Source organism: Electrona antarctica (genome assembly GCF_951216825.1).
Source record: "Electrona antarctica genome assembly, contig: scaffold_152, whole genome shotgun sequence".
Classification (NCBI taxonomy): domain Eukaryota; kingdom Metazoa; phylum Chordata; class Actinopteri; order Myctophiformes; family Myctophidae; genus Electrona; species Electrona antarctica.
This window is the reverse complement of record NW_027637958.1, coordinates 261,720-282,041: the sequence shown is the minus strand read 5'-3', so window position 1 is coordinate 282,041 and position 20,322 is coordinate 261,720. Positions and strand designations below refer to the sequence as shown.

Sequence of the window (20,322 nt, the reverse complement as noted above, 5' to 3'; positions counted from 1 at the left end):
GATGGAACCTGTGGAGACAATTTACAATGTAGTCATTTATGAGACGCTCTTAATCCATTCTAGACGGGAACCCCTTTTGGTGTTTTAACTAAGCATTATGTTATACTTTAGCTATTGAAAAATAGCAGACCTACAAGCTCATAGCGCGCCACCGAGTGGCGCGCTATGAGCTTGTAGATCTGCTATTTTTGAAAAATCGTGACATGAAATATTGAGCACCACTGATATAGAAACAAAGGCATTTCAGAAAACCGTCAGCATTTCGAAGATTTTTTTTTAAATTTCAACGTCAGGCCAAAATGGGTCAATCCAGAGGGATTTACATCTATATGTGGAAAATCTATATAAAGAAACTATGAGTATAACTAAAAATACATCGCATGGATGCACCTGGGACGTATCCTCAGTGATGTATCCTGAGGTCATCACCTGGGACGTATCCTCAGTGATGTATCCTGAGGTCATCACCTGGGACGTATCCTCAGTGATGTATCCTGAGGTCATCACCTGGGACGTATCCTCAGTGATGTATCCTGAGGTCATCACCTGGGACGTATCCTCAGTGATGTATCCTGAGGTCATCACCTGGGACGTATCCTCAGTGATGTATCCTGAGGTCATCACCTGGGACGTATCCTCAGTGATGTATCCTGAGGTCATCACCTGGGACGTATCCTCAGTGATGTATCCTGAGGTCATCACCTGGGACGTATCCTCAGTGATGTATCCTGAGGTCATCACCTGGGACGTATCCTCAGTGATGTATCCTGAGGTCATCACCTGGGACGTATCCTCAGTGATGTATCCTGAGGTCAACACCTGGGACGTATCCTCAGTGATGTATCCTGAGGTCATCACCTGGGACGTATCCTCAGTGATGTATCCTGAGGTCATCACCTGGGACGTCTCCTCAGTGATGTATCCTGAGGTCATCACCTGGGACGTATCCTCAGTGATGTATCCTGAGGTCATCACCTGGGACGTATCCTCAGTGATGTATCCTGAGGTCATCACCTGGGACGTCTCCTCAGTGATGTATCCTGAGGTCATCACCTGGGACGTATCCTCAGTGATGTATCCTGAGGTCATCACCTGGGACGTATCCTCAGTGATGTATCCTGAGGTCATCACCTGGGACGTATCCTCAGTGATGTATCCTGAGGTCATCACCTGGGACGTATCCTCAGTGATGTATCCTGAGGTCATCACCTGGGACGTATCCTCAGTGATGTATCCTGAGGTCATCACCTGGGACGTATCCTCAGTGATGTATCCTGAGGTCATCACCTGGGACGTATCCTCAGTGATGTATCCTGAGGTCAACAGGGTTTCGGGTCTACCAACATCATACCCCTCACTCAGGTGACCCAGCCGGGGTTGATCAAATCCCGATTTACGTCCCAGTAGCTACCCTTGATCAGTCCATCAGGGAATGAGCAAGGCCACACAATCCGTTGCTCCGGAACTACTCTGCCGGGACTGGGAGAACCAAATTCTGGCGCGTGGAAGGACTAGGCTCTGTGGGTTGACTCCTGTGCGGGCCCCTGGGCCCCAGGGTTGACTCCTGTGCGTTGCACCAGACTTGTTGCGCTCATGCGCCCTCATGTGGCTGTTTAGACCAATTCTTGATCCGCAACCTTTTCCACATGTGGGGCAGATGTGTGTTGAACCTGGTTGGACAGGTCTTGCAGCGCGCTCATGCCGCTGCCTGCGCTTCTCTGCGCGCCTCAGGGATGTCTTGGCCTCCAGGTGGGAAACACCTGTGAGGCAGAAAGAGCGCCAGGTGTCTCGGTCTGCTGCTGTCCTTTCCAGGTTGGAGGGTGGAATGTTGCAGTCTTTGAGCAGCACCTTCATGTGGTCCTTATAGCGCTTTCGCTGTCCTCCTGCAGACCTCTGGCCGGATTGGAGTTGGCCGTAGAGGACCTGTCGAGGTAACCGGACTGCAGGCATACGGATCACATGACCTAACCAGCGGAGCTGTCTGCGTGCCAGACTCACCTCTATGCTGGAAGAGTTGGTGCGTTTGTAGATCTCCTCATAGGTCATGTGGTGCTCCCATGTGATGCCCAGGATCCTTCGTAGACAGCGGATGTGAAAGGCCTCTAGGGATCGTATGTGCCGTCTGTATGGTGTCCAGGCTTCCGCACCATACAGTAGTGTGGACACACATACTGCATGGTAAACTGCTGCCTTGGTTGAGGCCTTCAAGTTTTTGTTGGTGAAGACCCGTGACCTTAGGCGACCAAACGCGGCGGAGGCAAGGTTGATGCAGGCTTGGATGTCCGCATCAACATTACAGCTGTCGGAAAGGATGCTGCCGAGGTACTTGAAGTGTGGTACCGTTTCCAGAGGGGTGTTGTCAATGTAGAAGACTGGTGTGGGAGTGTGTGTGGAGCTTGGTTGGTGGACTATTTGTGTCTTCTTGATATTAACTTGAAGACCGACAGCTCTGTACGTGGCAGCTACCACATTGAGGGCATGCTGAAGGGACTCAGGGGAGTGAGCAATCAGCGCGCAGTCATCCGCATACTGGAGTTCGCGGACTTGGAGGGCAGTAGTCTTTGTGTATGCCTGGAGGCGTCGGATGTTAAATAGATTTCCATCCAGGCGGAAACTAATGCTGACTCCATCCGTGTTCTCCAGACGTTTATGGGTGATGATTGTAACTGCTGTGAGGAATATATTGAAAATGACAGGAGCTAAAACTCCAATCTTGACATCGAAGGGGTCAGATAGTTGTCCACCCATTCGAACCCTGGCTTGCATGCCATCATGGAACTGTTGGAGGATGGAGAGGAAGTTGGGTGGGACCCCAAACCGGCTGAGTATGCTCCAGAGAAGCTTTCGGTCTACTGTGTCGAAAGCCTTCGACAAGTCAATGAAAGCCATAAACAGATCTTGTTTGTGTTCTCTGGATTTCTCCTGTATTTGCCTGGCGGCAAAGATCATGTCTGTTGTGCTGCGGTCCTTACGGAAACCACATTGGGTTTCTGGCAAGATGTTCTCTGAGATGTGTGTCGCCAGGCGAGAGAACATGATCCTTGTCAGAACTTTGCCTGCAACTGACAGGAGTGACACACCTCTGCTGTTGTCGCAAGCGGACTTATCACCTTTCTTTTTATAGATTGTGATAATGGTGGCATCTTTCCAGTCTTGTGGGACAGTCTAGATGTGACATCTACAGTAGAACTAGATGAACTAGATGTGACATCTACAGTAGAACTAGATGAACTAGATGTGACATCTACAGTAGATATAGAACTAGATGAACTAGATGTGACATCTACAGTAGAACTAAATGAACTAGATGTGACATCTACAGTAGAACTAGATGAACTAGATGTGACATCTACAGTAGAACTAGATATAGAGCTAGATGAACTAGATATAGAGCTAGATGAACTAGATGTGACATCTACAGTAGAACTAGATATAGAACTAGATGAACTAGATATAGAGCTAGATGATCTAGATGTGACATCTACAGTAGAACTAGATGAACTAGATATAGAGCTAGATGATCTAGATGTGACATCTACAGTAGAACTAGATATAGAGCTAGATGAACTAGATATAGAGCTAGATGATCTAGATGTGACATCTACAGTAGAACTAGATGAACTAGATATAGAGCTAGATGATCTAGATGTGACATCTACAGTAGAACTAGATGAACTAGATATAGAGCTAGATGATCTAGATGTGACATCTACAGTAGAACTAGATATAGAGCTAGATGAACTAGATATAGAGCTAGATGATCTAGATGTGACATCTACAGTAGAACTAGATATAGAGCTAGATGAACTAGATATAGAGCTAGATGATCTAGATGTGACATCTACAGTAGAACTAGATATAGAACTAGATGAACTAGATGTGACATCTACAGTAGAACTAGATGAACTAGATGTGACATCTACAGTAGAACTAGATGAACTAGATGTGACATCTACAGTAGAACTAGATATAGAACTAGATGAACTAGATATAGAGCTAGATGAACTAGATATAGAACTAGATGAACTAGATGTGACATCTACAGTAGAACTAGATATAGAACTAGATGAACTAGATATAGAACTAGATGATCTAGATATAGAGCTAGATGATCTAGATGTGACATCTACAGTAGAACTAGATATAGAGCTAGATGAACTAGATATAGAGCTAGATGATCTAGATGTGACATCTACAGTAGAACTAGATATAGAGCTAGATGAACTAGATATAGAGCTAGATGATCTAGATGTGACATCTACAGTAGAACTAGATATAGAACTAGATGAACTAGATGTGACATCTACAAAAGAACTAGATGAACTAGATATAGAGCTAGATGATCTAGATATAGAGCTAGATGATCTAGATGTGACATCTACAGTAGAACTAGATATAGAGCTAGATGAACTAGATATAGAGCTAGATGATCTAGATGTGACATCTACAGTAGAACTAGATATAGAGCTAGATGAACTAGATGTGACATCTACAGTAGAACTAGATGAACTAGATATAGAGCTAGATGAACTAGATGTGACATCTACAGTAGAACTAGATATAGAACTAGATGAACTAGATGTGACATCTACAAAAGAACTAGATGAACTAGATATAGAGCTAGATGATCTAGATGTGACATCTACAGTATAACTAGATATAGAGCTAGATGAACTAGATATAGAACTAGATGAACTAGATGTAGAACTAGATGAACTAGACAGTACCTGCTGTTCAACCTGGACCTTCTGCAGGTCTTTCAGGGCCCGTTCTGCTCTGGTCCTCTCATCTAGAGCTCCCATAGCCTGAAAAACACAGTTACCATAGCAACATTAACCATTACACCCTGGTCCTCTCATCTAGAGCTCCCATAGCCTGAAAAACACCGTAACAACATTAACCCATAGCCTGAAAAACACACCATATTATTAGCCCATAGCCTGAAAAACATCACATATTATTAACCCATAGCCTGAAAAACACCACATATTAACCCATAGCCTGAAAAACACAACATATTAACCCATAGCCTGAAAAACACAACATATTATTAACCCATAGCCTGAAAAACACAACATATTATTAACCCATAGCCTGAAAAACACAACATATTATTAACCCATAGCCTGAAAAACATAACATATTATTAACCCATAGCCTGAAAAACACAACATATTATTAACCCATAGCATTAAAAAAAAAACGTTAACATAACAACATTATACCATATCTACACAATGTAACATAACACCAAGTCAAGTGATAATAAAAGACCAGCAGTAGTATAGTATAGTATAGTATAGTATAGTATAGTATAGTATAGTATAGTATAGTATAGTATAGTATAGTATAGTATAGTATAGTATAGTATAGTATATGTGGAGTTATTCATACCATTTGATGCATTCTGCTATAAGTTGCATCAGACTAACCATGGCACCCTATATGGAGCCATGAGTTACTAACCATGGCACCCTATATGGAGCCATGAGTTCATCAGACTAACCATGGCACCCTATATGGAGCCATGAGTTCATCAGACTAACCATGGCACCCTATATGGAGCCATGAGTTCATCAGACTAACCATGGCACCCTATATGGAGCCATGAGTTACTAACCATGGCACCCTATATGGAGCCATGAGTTCATCAGACTAACCATGGCACCCTGTATGGAGCCATGAGTTCATCAGACTAACCATGGCACCCTATATGGAGCCATGAGTTCATCAGACTAACCATGGCACCCTATATGGAGCCATGAGTTCATCAGACTAACCATGGCACCCTATATGGAGCCATGAGTTCATCAGACTAACCATGGCACCCTATATGGAGCCATGAGTTCATCAGACTAACCATGGCACCCTATATGGAGCTATGAGTTCATCAGACTAACCATGGCACCCTATATGGAGCCATGAGTTCATCAGACTAACCATGGCACCCTATATGGAGCCATGAGTTCATCAGACTAACCATGGCACCCTATATGGAGCCATGAGTTCATCAGACTAACCATGGCACCCTATATGGAGCCATGAGTTCATCAGACTAACCATGGCACCCTGTATGGAGCTATGAGTTCATCAGACTAACCATGGCACCCTATATGGAGCTATGAGTTCATCAGACTAACCATGGCACCCTATATGGAGCCATGAGTTCATCAGACTAACCATGGCACCCTGTATGGAGCCATGAGTTCATCAGACTAACCATGGCACCCTGTATGGAGCCATGAGTTCATCAGACTAACCATGGCACCCTATATGGAGCCATGAGTTACTAACCATGGCACCCTATATGGAGCCATGAGTTACTAACCATGGCACCCTATATGGAGCCATGAGTTCATGCATCAGACTAACCATGGCACCCTATATGGAGCCATGAGTTCATCAGACTAACCATGGCACCCTATATGGAGCCATGAGTTCATCAGACTAACCATGGCACCCTATATGGAGCCATGAGTTCATCAGACTAACCATGGCACCCTGTATGGAGCCATGAGTTCATCAGACTAACCATGGCACCCTATATGGAGCCATGAGTTCATCAGACTAACCATGGCACCCTATATGGAGCCATGAGTTCATCAGACTAACCATGGCACCCTATATGGAGCCATGAGTTCATCAGACTAACCATGGCACCCTGTATGGAGCCATGAGTTCATCAGACTAACCATGGCACCCTATATGGAGCCATGAGTTCATGCATCAGACTAACCATGGCACCCTATATGGAGCCATGAGTTCATCAGACTAACCATGGCACCCTGTATGGAGCCATGAGTTCATCAGACTAACCATGGCACCATGTATGGAGCCATGAGTTCATCAGACTAACCATGGCACCCTATATGGAGCCATGAGTTCATCAGACTAACCATGGCACCCTATATGGAGCCATGAGTTCATCAGACTAACCATGGCACCCTGTATGGAGCCATGAGTTCATCAGACTAACCATGGCACCCTGTATGGAGCCATGAGTTCATCAGACTAACCATGGCACCCTGTATGGAGCCATGAGTTCATCAGACTAACCATGGCACCCTATATGGAGCCATGAGTTCATCAGACTAACCATGGCACCCTGTATGGAGCCATGAGTTCATCAGACTAACCATGGCACCCTGTATGGAGCCATGAGTTCATCAGACTAACCATGGCACCCTATATGGAGCCATGAGTTCATCAGACTAACCATGGCACCCTATATGGAGCCATGAGTTCATCAGACTAACCATGGCACCCTATATGGAGCCATGAGTTCATCAGACTAACCATGGCACCCTATATGGAGCCATGAGTTCATCAGACTAACCATGGCACCCTATATGGAGCCATGAGTTCATCAGACTAACCATGGCACCCTATATGGAGCCATGAGTTCATCAGACTAACCATGGCACCATGTATGGAGCCATGAGTTCATCAGACTAACCATGGCACCCTATATGGAGCCATGAGTTCCCAGAGTTCATCAGACTAACCATGGCACCCTATATGGAGCCATGAGTTCATCAGACTAACCATGGCACCCTATATGGAGCCATGAGTTCATCAGACTAACCATGGCACCATGTATGGAGCCATGAGTTCATCAGACTAACCATGGCACCCTATATGGAGCCATGAGTTCCCAGAGTTCATCAGACTAACCATGGCACCCTATATGGAGCCATGAGTTCATCAGACTAATCATGGCACCCTATATGGAGCCATGAGTTCATCAGACTAATCATGGCACCCTATATGGAGCCATGAGTTCCTTGAGATCCATGAGATCTTGAAGCCGACCCCCGAGCAGGTCCGCCTCTCAGGAGGTTATACGGCAGGACAAGGCTATTTTCTGCCTCTTTCTGTAAAAACACCAACGGAGGCAGAAGTCTTAGTTAACTGACCAAGGCTTAGGCCTTTGCAACCACAAGAATTGAGCCGTGTAAACACACGATCTAACTTCTAAATGGACTAAAGGTATGAGACTAGATCTATTTCTGTATTAACATTATATCATTGCTTATTAGTACAATATCAGTTAAATAGCTGTAAACATAATGTGCTATTTGCTCTGTTTCTTTTGTCATCCTTATAGGTTTTAATTACCTGACACAGTCTGACTGACACAGTCTGACTGACAAAGGTCTGACTGACACAGTCTAACCAACTATTACTGTCTTGCTTGAGTCTTGCTATTCTCATAAACTAGAGTTTAGGCCGACAGGCAAACTGAATCCATCCATTTGTAATCCTAGTCCTACCAACGTGTGCGTTAATTATATGTGTAATGAAATGACCAATAAATAATGTAAAAGACACTGGTTGGGATTATTTAAACACTGGAGTAACAGTTTCAAGCTTTAGCATTAAACAGTATATGTCCGAGTACTTTGCTTAGTAGTAACTATTTAGTCGTTATAGGCCGTCCCAGGGGCCTTAGGTCTGATATAAATACCTCAATTGTGCACGATTGAACAAATCAATTAATTAAGCAGCAATAAAAGGTGAAAATATTAGATTCCGGGACAGTAATTAAAACCTCTTTTAGCGCTATTAAAGCGACTTAAAGTAGGAAAGTCAGCACAGAGGACAGCTGAAGGACAAAGGACACCTTCTCACCAACCACTCCAGGGAGCGGCCCTCCTGCCCTACAGGCCTGGACAGCGGAGACCCCAGATCCTGGATCCAATCCACGCTGAACCTCGTTGACAAGCTTGTATGCTCTACGTAAAGGGAAGTGAACAAGCTGTTTTAATCTCATATTGGACAAAATAAAGTCCATTTTGAGTGAATTTGGAGGGAGAGAAGGAACTGCTCTGCCCCCCCCCCCCCCCCTCCAACTGCCTGACCAGGGCTCACAGCAGGGGGTTTATGACTGCCTCTTGCAATGTTGACTTAGCTACTCTGGGGCAAGAGAGTTGTAAACTGCTGTGAGATGCTAGCAGCTGACTGGTAGCAGCATCTAGAATAGATTAGCGTTGAGCTAGTGGATCTGCTATATTCAAGCCTGAGCAACTAGCTTTTAGCTACTGATAGCTTAGCAGGGAGATAGCCTAGCAGTGAGCTTGCTCACCCCTAGCCACCAACTGACTTTGAAGTGACCTCACCGCTGAGTGAGCTTGTAGACCTGCTGCTCATTTCAAGAACCAAACTGTCTTTGAATTGACTTTGCTCCTATAATCCACTGCCATCACCAGTACAAAAGGGTCATTAAAGCTGACATTGGATATTACATAGTGACTTTTGCACAGCTAGTGTTCATCAGACATTGTTTCACAATACAGGCATCTAACTCCAGGAAGCTACTGATTGTTTATACTGTGCATCAAGACTTCTAAATAGGCCTATTTTGACATTGCTATCCGTTGTCCACCTATTAAATCATAATAGCGTAAAACAACAAACATGGCGCAAGTTGAACTAGAAACGCTTAAAAAGAGTAGAGCAACAGCACAATCGTCTTTCTCCAGGAATGCTACCAAACTGGAAACAAGCGTTAATAGCGAGCATACCTCAGAGGATGACTTAACTAACGGATGGCAAACATTGCGAGCAGACTATGCAAAATTATCCGATGCTACGACTGACTATATCGACGCTCTCACTGAGGCAGACGCTGACGCTAATGCCACTGCCATAGAGGAGATTCATGGCAAGCTAACCACCTGTACCCAGAGATGTAGAGATGTGGAGATAAAGGCAAGAAAAGCAGTGTGGGAGTATCACGCAAAACCATGGACCGAGTCTGTAGAAAGCAGTGCCAAGGAAAATATAGACCTCATCAAAGCTCTCTGCGCCACCCCTGCGACCGCAGAGGTCAGGCGTAGTAACCGGCAGGATTTGGAAGGGAAACTATATGAAATGGAGGAACAGCTGGCTAAATGGAAAGATAAGATCCCCACAGAGCATGCTATAAAAAGCCAAGAGGTGTATGCCCGTTTAAAGCAAGCAAAAGAAAATATGTTTAGCCAGTGGGAGAGAATGGAGATCGATGAGGGGTCAGATTCATCCGGAGTGAGTCAAGCGACGGTCCTCAGTTTCCCACCTAGACAAGATCTCCGAGGATGGTCTAAAAGAGGTGAAGAAGAAGGGCATCCGGAAGGCAACAGTGGCAAGCAGTACCCTACAACTCCAGCTGTGACATATATGACAGAAGGAGGAGGCCCGTCCATGCATGTTCAAGCTGCAACGTCTTCACAGAGGGTGATGGGCGGAGCCAGTCAAGGCCAAACGCTCTCATCACAGTACCAGTCTGGACCCGATGTGAAACCACCCACCAGCGGAGCACAAAGCCAGTGGGGTTATCCTGGCAGCACACAGCAAGCATACAGCCACGCAGCGCCCTCTGGAAGCCAAACCATGATGCAAGGAAGTTCTGGGGGATCCCAGGTCACGAGGCCTAAGATAAAACTTGCTGCTGTTGAACCACCAAGATTCTGCGGTGACAGGAGAGATTACTGGCGCTGGCGCGAAGAATGGCAGAATGTTCTTGATCAAGGCGATCCGTCCGGTTCAGATGACTGCAGGAAGTTCTACCTGCTGAACAGTGTGGATGGAAAACTGAGAAGAGACCTTGGACTGGACCACTGCAGAGGGACACTTGATATCTTCCGGCTCCTAGACAACCGTTATGGCAACAAAACGCTGACGGCCCGTCTGATAATGAAAGACCTGGATGCAGTGCCAGCCGTTAGGGGCCACCAACCAAGGCTAACTATAAACTTGATCCAACTGATACAAAGAGCACTGAGTGACCTGCGAGGTCTTCAGTTGGAGCACGCCATCAACAATCCGATGACTGTCAATTCCATAGAGGGAAAACTGCCTGTAAACATCAGAGAGAAGTGGCTATTTTTCCAGCAAGATCAGTACAACGGCGTCACACCTGATAATTACTTTAACAGGCTCTTGCTTTTCCTGCAGAGAGAAGAGCAGGTCCTAGAGATGATGGATGATGATCTGATTCCAACAACAAACCTTGCCGCGGTCGTGAAATCTCAACAAAATGATCGGCCCAGAGGTAGAGGAAGAGAGAGGTCGTCGTACACAAAGTCCACTGCCAGTGAAGTAAAAGCAGAGTATAAGCGAAACACCTGTATTATGTGCGGCGATGTGACACATGGAAACAGATTTTTCAACTGCCAGGCTTTCAGGAAGGCTAACGCGACAGAGAGAAGAGCTAAAGTGAAGAAAGCTGGACTTTGCCCGAAATGCCTGCGCTCACACAAAGCTGACGGAGTGTGCGAGGAAAGATTTCTCTGCTCGAAATAAGAGTGCAGGAAGAGAGGTGGCCCAGCTGACCATAATTTCCTACTCTGCCTCAGTTACAAGCCACAGCAGGCAAGGAAGGACGCCAGAGAGGCCAAGGAGGAAACTCAAACAGGAAAGAGGGAAGGAAGACCTCGAGGCCCAACAGAAGAGCAGAACACCTTGTTGGATGGATTGAATCTAAGCAAACAGCAACGTGAAGCTGTTGTGAAGGCGTTCACAAATAAAGTGACCTCCCTGGCACAGAACAGAAGAGTAAAAGAGCTCCCAGTCCTGATGATGATACTGAACGTCACAACGAACGGAGGCGACTGCGTTGGCACCCTGATAGACCTTGCCTCAGACACAAACTATATTGCACACCGAGCTGCAGAAAGACTTGGGCTGACCGGAGAGGCAATCACACTGGTCGTGTATGGTGTCGGAAAGATGGCAACCAAAGTCAAAACAAGAAGATACCTTGTGAAGATAAAAGTGTGGACCCCACGAAAAACCTTGAGGCTTCATGAGATGATCTGCTATGGCCTTGAAGACATCACCACAGCAGGTAGAGTGATAGACTCTGAGAAGCTGGAAAAGTTCTTCCCAGGAACCCAGCCGGGAGAGTTAACCCGTCCAGGGAGGATTGACCTACTCATCAGTACAAGAGAGGGACGCCTGGCACCACAAAGAATGAAGATGTCAGGTGACCTTGTGCTATGGGATGGGCCTTTGGGGAAAACAGTGTCCGGGGCACATCCAGACCTCTTTGAAGAAGTAGAGATGATGACACGCTACTCCTCAACTCACTTTGCACGCTCTATGAGAACGACTGCCGTCAGAGTGGAGGAATACCCCACAACAGACCTAAATGAGCACGATGTGAAAATAGGAACCACATCGGCCAGCAGCGAAGACGTTTTTGCCTGGTTCAAGTGGGACAGCGTTGGAGCTGCCTGCGTACCTGCCTGTGGAGGCTGCCGCTGTGGTAGCTGCCCGCCAGGAGGAAAAGAGATGTCGCTGGCAGATGAAAGGGAGACCGAAATAATCAAAGCTGGCCTGACCTTCAAGGAAAAAGATGAACACAGTGGAGAACCCCACTGGGACACGAAATATCCCTGGAAGGAGTCACCAGCATCGCTCCCCAACAACCGCAAAGCAGTGGAATCGACATTCCTGAGGACGGAGAAACGTCTCCAGAAGGATCCAAAGTGGAAAGAAGCCTACACCAGGCAAATCCACGAGATGATTGAAAGAGGAGCTGCCAAGAAGCTAACGAAATCCATGATGGAAGATTGGAATGGAGCAGTCTGGTATGTGAGTCACCTGACAGCACCCAACCCGCACTCTGTCACCACACCGGTGAGGATAGTGTGGGACAGCAGCCAGGAATACAGAGGTGTAAGCCTGAACAGCATCCTACTGAAAGGACCAGACGTGCTGAACCCCATCAGAGCCGTATTGCTCAGATTCCGGGAAGGAATTCATGCAGCCATTGGAGACATCAAGAAGATGTACCACTCAGTGTGGCTTGAAGAGGAAGAAGTCCACGTTCACCGCTTCCTGTGGAGAGACTCGCCACAGGAGGAATTTGAAGACTATGCCGTTGTGAGGGTGAACATGGGCGACAAACCAGCTGGGTGCATCGCGCAAGTGGCCTGCTAATCTGCCTCAGTTCGCTCACCTTGCTGAAGAAAGACAAGTTATCCAATGCAACAGCTACATGGATGACATATTTTCATCGAACAATGACCTGAACAAGCTGGAACAGACCTTGAAGGGAGTAGAAAACATCCTGAGAACCGGTGGCTTCCACCTCAAGCCCTGGGTCCGGTCCGGTCAAAGTGGGAGGCCCAATGCGACAGAAACGAAACCAGAGACACCGATTCTGCCTAACCAACTCACAGGAGAAGACAGCAAAGCCCTGGGAGTCGGCTACCTCGTCCAAGACGATAAGCTCTTCATCATGGGCTCCATCAATTTCTCCCAAAGAAAGCAAAAAATGAGGATGGGAGCTGACCTGAACGAAGAGGAAGTCATAGAGGAAACGCCAAACCCTTTGACTAGAAGAATGCTGTTAAGTCAGGTGGCTGGAATATATGACCCGATTGGCCTTGTGTCACCGCTGAAGCAGAAGGGAGTTATACTCGTGAGAAGAGCCTTCCAAGAAGCCGGCAAGATGACGAAAGACACCTGGGACGAGCCACTATCTGAAGAGCTCCGTGAAAAAGCAGTAGAACTGTTCACAGAGTACGCAAGACTGAGCAACATCAAATTTCAAAGAAGTATCACGCCCGCCGGCTGGCTGGGCAAACCATGGGGCATCACTTTCTCAGATGGAAGCTGTGACTCCTATGGAGCCGTACTATACCTGCGATGGAAGACTGAAGATGGAATAGTCACCAGGCTGGTAGAGTCCAAGGCAAAACTAACCCCTCTTGACCAGAGAGGCGACCCAACCAAAGCAGAGATCTGTGGAGCTGTGTTCGCCTCCCGTCTAAAGGGCTACATGCTGAAGCATGGAAGGATAGAAGTTGAGAAGTGGTTCCACTTCGTGGACAGCCAAACTGTGCTAGGTGCCATCCAGAGAGAGAGCTACGGATTCCAAACCTTTTTCGCTAATCGCGTCGGAGAAATCCAGAAGGCTGGCCCCGCAGAAGACTGGAGGTGGATACCTGGAGCCCTCAACATCGCCGATTTAGTCACGAGAGGCAACTGCTCCCCTGAACTGCTCGGGGAGAACTCCAAGTGGCAACGTGGTCCTGACTTCCTAGCCGATCCTGAAGAAGAATGGCCGATGAAATCTGCATCTGAAGTGGCTACTGCTGCCAGAGACGTCGTGAGCAAGCTGCAAAGGAAGGCCTTCTCAGCCGTCACTACCAGAGCACAAGCCAAAAAGACGCAGACAACAGACAGTCCTGAAAGGGAAAAAGAGAAAGTCAGAAACCAAAATGACGTGCCACAAGGCTCTCCAGACACCGCTGTCTCACTAGTGGAAGCAGACAAAGAACCAAAGAAACTTTGGGGCGCGGCCCTCGTAAATCAAGTCGACCTAAGCAAATACAGCTCGCTACGAGAGCTCTGTTGTGCTATCGCTGCCATCAGAAGAGTACTGAAGATCTGGTTGTACAGGAAGACGCGAGCCCGTACACCAGCAAAGTGGGAGGTACTGTCAGTGGCAGAGAGGCAAACTGCATTCGAAGAATTGTGCCTCGCAGCACAGGAAGGAGCAGAGTTTCCTGTAACCACTCTAAACAGACTCGTGGTTCACAAGGACGAAGATTCAGGACTCTTACTGTGCCGTGGCCGAGTCCAAGGCATGGCCGCAGGAAGGCCTGGAGTACCCTTAATTCCTTACAGTGAGCGGATCAGCACCCTTCTGACAGTTTCAATCATGAAGGAGTGCCTGGAACCCTCCTAAGAATAAGGAAGAAAGCTTGGATAGTGCAAGGACCAAGAATTGCTAGAAAAGTGATCGACTCCTGAATGCACTGTTGTAAGAACAGAGCGAAAATGTGCCAACAGGTCATGAGCGATCCCCCTGTTGCACGCACAGAGCCGGCTGCACCATTTGAGTACACTACGCTGGATCTCTTCGGCCCGTACACCATCAGAGACGCAGTGAAGAAAAGAACAAGCAAGAAAGCATGGGGGATAGTCTTCTGCTGCATGGCGTCAAGAGCAATACATGCAGACATGGTAGAAGATCTCTCGACTGAAGGCTTCCTGAAAACCTTCCAACGCTTCACCGCTCTGAGAGGCCATCCCAGAAAGCTCTGGTCTGACCCTGGAACCAACTTCGTGGGAGCTAGGCCAGCACTGAAAGAACTCTACGTGTTCCTGGCAGGAATCGACAAGGAAAAAGTACAAAAGAAAGCAGCAGAGACTGGAACTGACTGGTCCTGGGTGATACACCCAGCAGACTCTCCCCATCGAAATGGAGCAGCAGAAGCAGCAGTTCGCATAATGAAGAAAGCATTGAGCAGCGTGGGAGAAGGCAACCTGACAGCACTGGAGTTCCAAACACTCCTATACCTAGCTGCCAACCTGTCTAATGAGAGGCCCATCGGAGCCAGAGCCCAGCTAATGGATTCGAGTCTCCTGTGTACCCCTTCGTCCGTCTAAGAGCGATTCAAAACGAAGTGGACAAGTTCTGGAAACGTTGGAGCCAGCTGGCAGGGCCAGACCTGTTCATCCGGAAGAAGTGGCACACACCAGCTAGGAACGTCGCAGAAGGAGACTTAGTCTGGATGGCAGACCAGAATGCGCTCAGAGGCCAGTTCAGACTAGGCCGAGTCGTGGAGGCATGTCCAGATGGAAAAGGAGTCGTCCGAGACGTAAAAGGTGAAGACGTGCCAAAGCATTCCCATCACCACAGGCCACTCCAAACAGCTCGTTAGGAGTTGCCCCACAACCACCCTCCACAGAGATGTTAGGAGGCTGGTGGTTCTTCTACCAGTAGAGGAACAATGAACTAAGAAAGATTTCCCACTGCCGGCTGGCAGTGTGCTTCAGAGAAGCCAGTACTTACAGGTGCAGCTCATACGGCTACCGCTGAGCAGGACTGATGCACAAGCCCACCGCCGTGTGGACTTGTGTGGCGGGACTGTTTAGTTGGGGGTCGTATATAGGTGCATTCTTATGCGGGTACTGGCAACACGGAAGACGTCAACAAGCGTCCGCCCCATTTTTGAGTGGTGTAAACCACTCCTACAACTGGCTTTTGTGTGCAGAAAAAAATGAGCATGGTTGCTATGTTCAAAATAATTTCTGACGTAATTAAATCACACCCGGGTGAACTGGATGACCGTAGCAACCATGGTCATTTTTTCTGCACAAAAAAAGCCAGTTGTGAAATCACATCCGGGTGTGATTTCATTACGTCAGATCAGAGCTGATCATGATTTTTTAGCATATTTGAACCTTTTTATGGACAATATGTATTTGCTTCTTTATTTAGCTTTTGGGTGAAATGTGTAATTGTTTTATTAATATAACCTTTTAGTTGCAATGACTTAATTTAGGTTGTTAGCGGTTTTCTTAGTCTTTACAGACAGAATACCGAGTGGGAGGTGTGGAGTTATTCATACCATTTGATGCATTCTGCTATAAGTTGCATGCATCAGACTAACCATGGCACCCTATATGGAGCCATGAGTTCCCAGATTAGCTATCTTGAAGCCGACCCCCGAGCAGGTCCGCCTCTCAGGAGGTTATACGGCAGGACAAGGCTATTTTCTGCCTCTTTCTGTAAAAACACCAACGGAGGCAGAAGTCTTAGTTAACTGACCAAGGCTTAGGCCTTTGCAACCACAAGAATTGAGCCGTGTAAACACACGATCTAACTTCTAAATGGACTAAAGGTATGAGACTAGATCTATTTCTGTATTAACATTATATCATTGCTTATTAGTACAATATCAGTTAAATAGCTGTAAACATAATGTGCTATTTGCTCTGTTTCTTTTGTCATCCTTATAGGTTTTAATTACCTGACACAGTCTGACTGACACAGTCTGACTGACAAAAGTCTGACTGACAAAGGTCTGACTGACACAGTCTAACCAACTATTACTGTCTTGCTTGAGTCTTGCTATTCTCATAAACTAGAGTTTAGGCCGACAGGCAAACTGAATCCATCCATTTGTAATCCTAGTCCTACCAACGTGTGCGTTAATTATATGTGTAATGAAATGACCAATAAATAATGTAAAAGACACTGGTTGGGATTATTTAAACACTGGAGTAACAGTTTCAAGCTTTAGCATTAAACAGTATATGTCCGAGTACTTTGCTTAGTAGTAACTATTTAGTCGTTATAGGCCGTCCCAGGGGCCTTAGGTCTGATATACATACCTCAATTGTGCACGATTGAACAAATCAATTAATTAAGCAGCAATAAAGGTGAAAATATTAGATTCCGGGACAGTATAGTATAGTATAGTATTATATAACAGTATTATATTATATTGAGTTTTAATATATTTGTCTTACTTGGGATTCCAGAGTTCTGAGTCTGGACTTCAGTTTATCGTTCTCCTCCTGTAGCCTCCTGATCTCCTGAGGAGAGATGAGGACACGTCCAAATAAGGAGAGGTGTCACACTTCAAATATAAACGTCTATATAAGGAGAGGTGTCACACTTCAACTATAAACGTCTATATAAGGAGAGGTGTCACACTTCAACCTATAAACGTCTATGTAAGGAGAGGTGTCACACTTCAACTATAAACACCTATAAAAGAAGAGGTGTCACACTTCAACCTATAGACGTCTATATAAGGAGAGGTGTCACACTTCAACCTATAAACGTCTATATAAGGAGAGGTGTCACACTTCAACCTATAAACGTCTATATAAGGAGAGGTGTCACACTTCAACTATAAACACCTATATAAGGAGAGGTGTCACACTTCAACCTATAAACGTCTATATAAGGAGAGGTGTCACACTTCAACCTATAAACATCTATATAAGGAGAGGTGTCACACTTCAACCTAAACGTCTATATAAGGAGAGGTGTCACACTTCAACCTATAAACGTCTATATAAGGAGAGGTGTCACACTTCAACCTATAAACGTCTATATAAGGAGAGGTGTCACACTTCAACCTATAAACACCTATATAAGGAGAGGTGTCACACTTCAACCTATAAACATCTATATAAGGAGAGGTGTCACACTTCAACCTATAAACGTCTAAATAAGGAGAGGTGTCACACTTCAACCTATAAACGTCTATATAAGGAGAGGTGTCACACTTCAACCTATAAACACCTATATAAGGAGAGGTGTCACACTTCAACTATAAACACCTATATAAGGAGAGGTGTCACACTTCAACTATAAACGTCTATATAAGGAGAGGTGTCACACTTCAACTATAAACACCTATATAAGGAGAGGTGTCACACTTCAACTATAAACACCTATATAAGGTGAGGTGTCACACTTCAACCTATAGACGTCTATATAAGGAGAGGTGTCACACTTCAACCTATAAACGTCTATATAAGGAGAGGTGTCACACTTCAACCTAAACGTCTATATAAGGAGAGGTGTCACACTTCAACCTATAAACGTCTATATAAGGAGAGGTGTCACACTTCAACTATAAACACCTATATAAGGAGAGGTGTCACACTTCAACTATAAACACCTATATAAGGTGAGGTGTCACACTTCAACCTATAGACGTCTATATAAGGAGAGGTGTCACACTTCAACCTATAAACGTCTATATAAGGAGAGGTGTCACACTTCAACTATAAACGTCTATATAAGGAGAGGTGTCAACTATAAACACCTAGATAAGGAGAGGTGTCACACTTCAACCTATAGACGTCTATATAAGGAGAGGTGTCAAACTTCAACTATAAACACCTATATAAGGAGAGGTGTCACACTTCAACCTATAAACGTCTATATAAGGAGAGGTGTCACACTTCAACCTATAAACATCTATATAAGGAGAGGTGTCACACTTCAACCTATAAACGTCTAAATAAGGAGAGGTGTCACACTTCAACCTATAAACGTCTATATAAGGAGAGGTGTCACACTTCAACCTATAAACACCTATATAAGGAGAGGTGTCACACTTCAACTATAAACACCTATATAAGGAGAGGTGTCACACTTCAACTATAAACGTCTATATAAGGAGAGGTGTCACACTTCAACTATAAACACCTATATAAGGAGAGGTGTCACACTTCAACTATAAACACCTATATAAGGTGAGGTGTCACACTTCAACCTATAGACGTCTATATAAGGAGAGGTGTCACACTTCAACCTATAAACGTCTATATAAGGAGAGGTGTCACACTTCAACCTAAACGTCTATATAAGGAGAGGTGTCACACTTCAACCTATAAACGTCTATATAAGGAGAGGTGTCACACTTCAACTATAAACACCTATATAAGGAGAGGTGTCACACTTCAACTATACACACCTATATAAGGTGAGGTGTCACACTTCAACCTATAGACGTCTATATAAGGAGAGGTGTCACACTTCAACCTATAAACGTCTATATAAGGAGAGGTGTCACACTTCAACTATAAACGTCTATATAAGGAGAGGTGTCAACTATAAACACCTAGATAAGGAGAGGTGTCACACTTCAACCTATAAACACCTATATAAGGAGAGGTGTCACACTTCAACTATAAACACCTATATAAGGAGAGGTGTCACACTTCAACTATAAACGTCTATATAAGGAGAGGTGTCACACTTCAACTATAAACACCTATATAAGGAGAGGTGTCACACTTCAACCTTTAGACGTCTATATAAGGAGGTGTCACACTTCAACTATAAACACCTATATAAGGTGAGGTGTCACACTTCAACCTATAGACGTCTATATAAGGAGAGGTGTCACACTTCAACCTATAAACGTCTATATAAGGAGAGGTGTCACACTTCAACTATAAACGTCTATATAAGGAGAGGTGTCAACTATAAACACCTAGATAAGGAGAGGTGTCACACTTCAACCTATAGACGTCTATATAAGGAGAGGTGTCAAACTTCAACCTATAAACGTCTATATAAGGAGAGGTGTCACACTTCAACTATAAACGTCTATATAAGGAGAGGTGTCAAACTTCAACCTATAAACACCTATATAAGGAGAGGTGTCACACTTCAACCTATAAACGTCTATATAAGGAGAGGTGTCACACTTCAACCTATAAACATCTATATAAGGAGAGGTGTCACACTTCAACCTATAAACGTCTAAATAAGGAGAGGTGTCACACTTCAACCTATAAACGTCTATATAAGGAGAGGTGTCACACTTCAACCTATAAACACCTATATAAGGAGAGGTGTCACACTTCAACTATAAACACCTATATAAGGAGAGGTGTCACACTTCAACTATAAACGTCTATATAAGGAGAGGTGTCACACTTCAACTATAAACACCTATATAAGGAGAGGTGTCACACTTCAACTATAAACACCTATATAAGGTGAGGTGTCACACTTCAACCTATAGACGTCTATATAAGGAGAGGTGTCACACTTCAACCTATAAACAT

The 20,322-nt window shown here is 45.3% G+C and overlaps 1 protein-coding gene across 1 annotated transcript in view; it reads right to left on the bottom strand.

Moving 5' to 3' along the window:
- Positions 1–20,322, bottom strand: part of lztfl1 (leucine zipper transcription factor-like 1) — a gene marked incomplete at its 3' end in the record, with an annotated part of 40,108 nt that overhangs the window by 5,362 nt on the left and 14,424 nt on the right. The window contains exons 6-7 of the mRNA XM_079531413.1: positions 17,254–17,319; positions 4,728–4,805 (exon numbers count right to left, since the gene is read on the bottom strand). Of these exons, the coding sequence (XP_079387539.1) occupies positions 4,728–4,805; positions 17,254–17,319 (144 nt within the window). The remainder of the gene's footprint in view (positions 1–4,727; positions 4,806–17,253; positions 17,320–20,322) is intronic.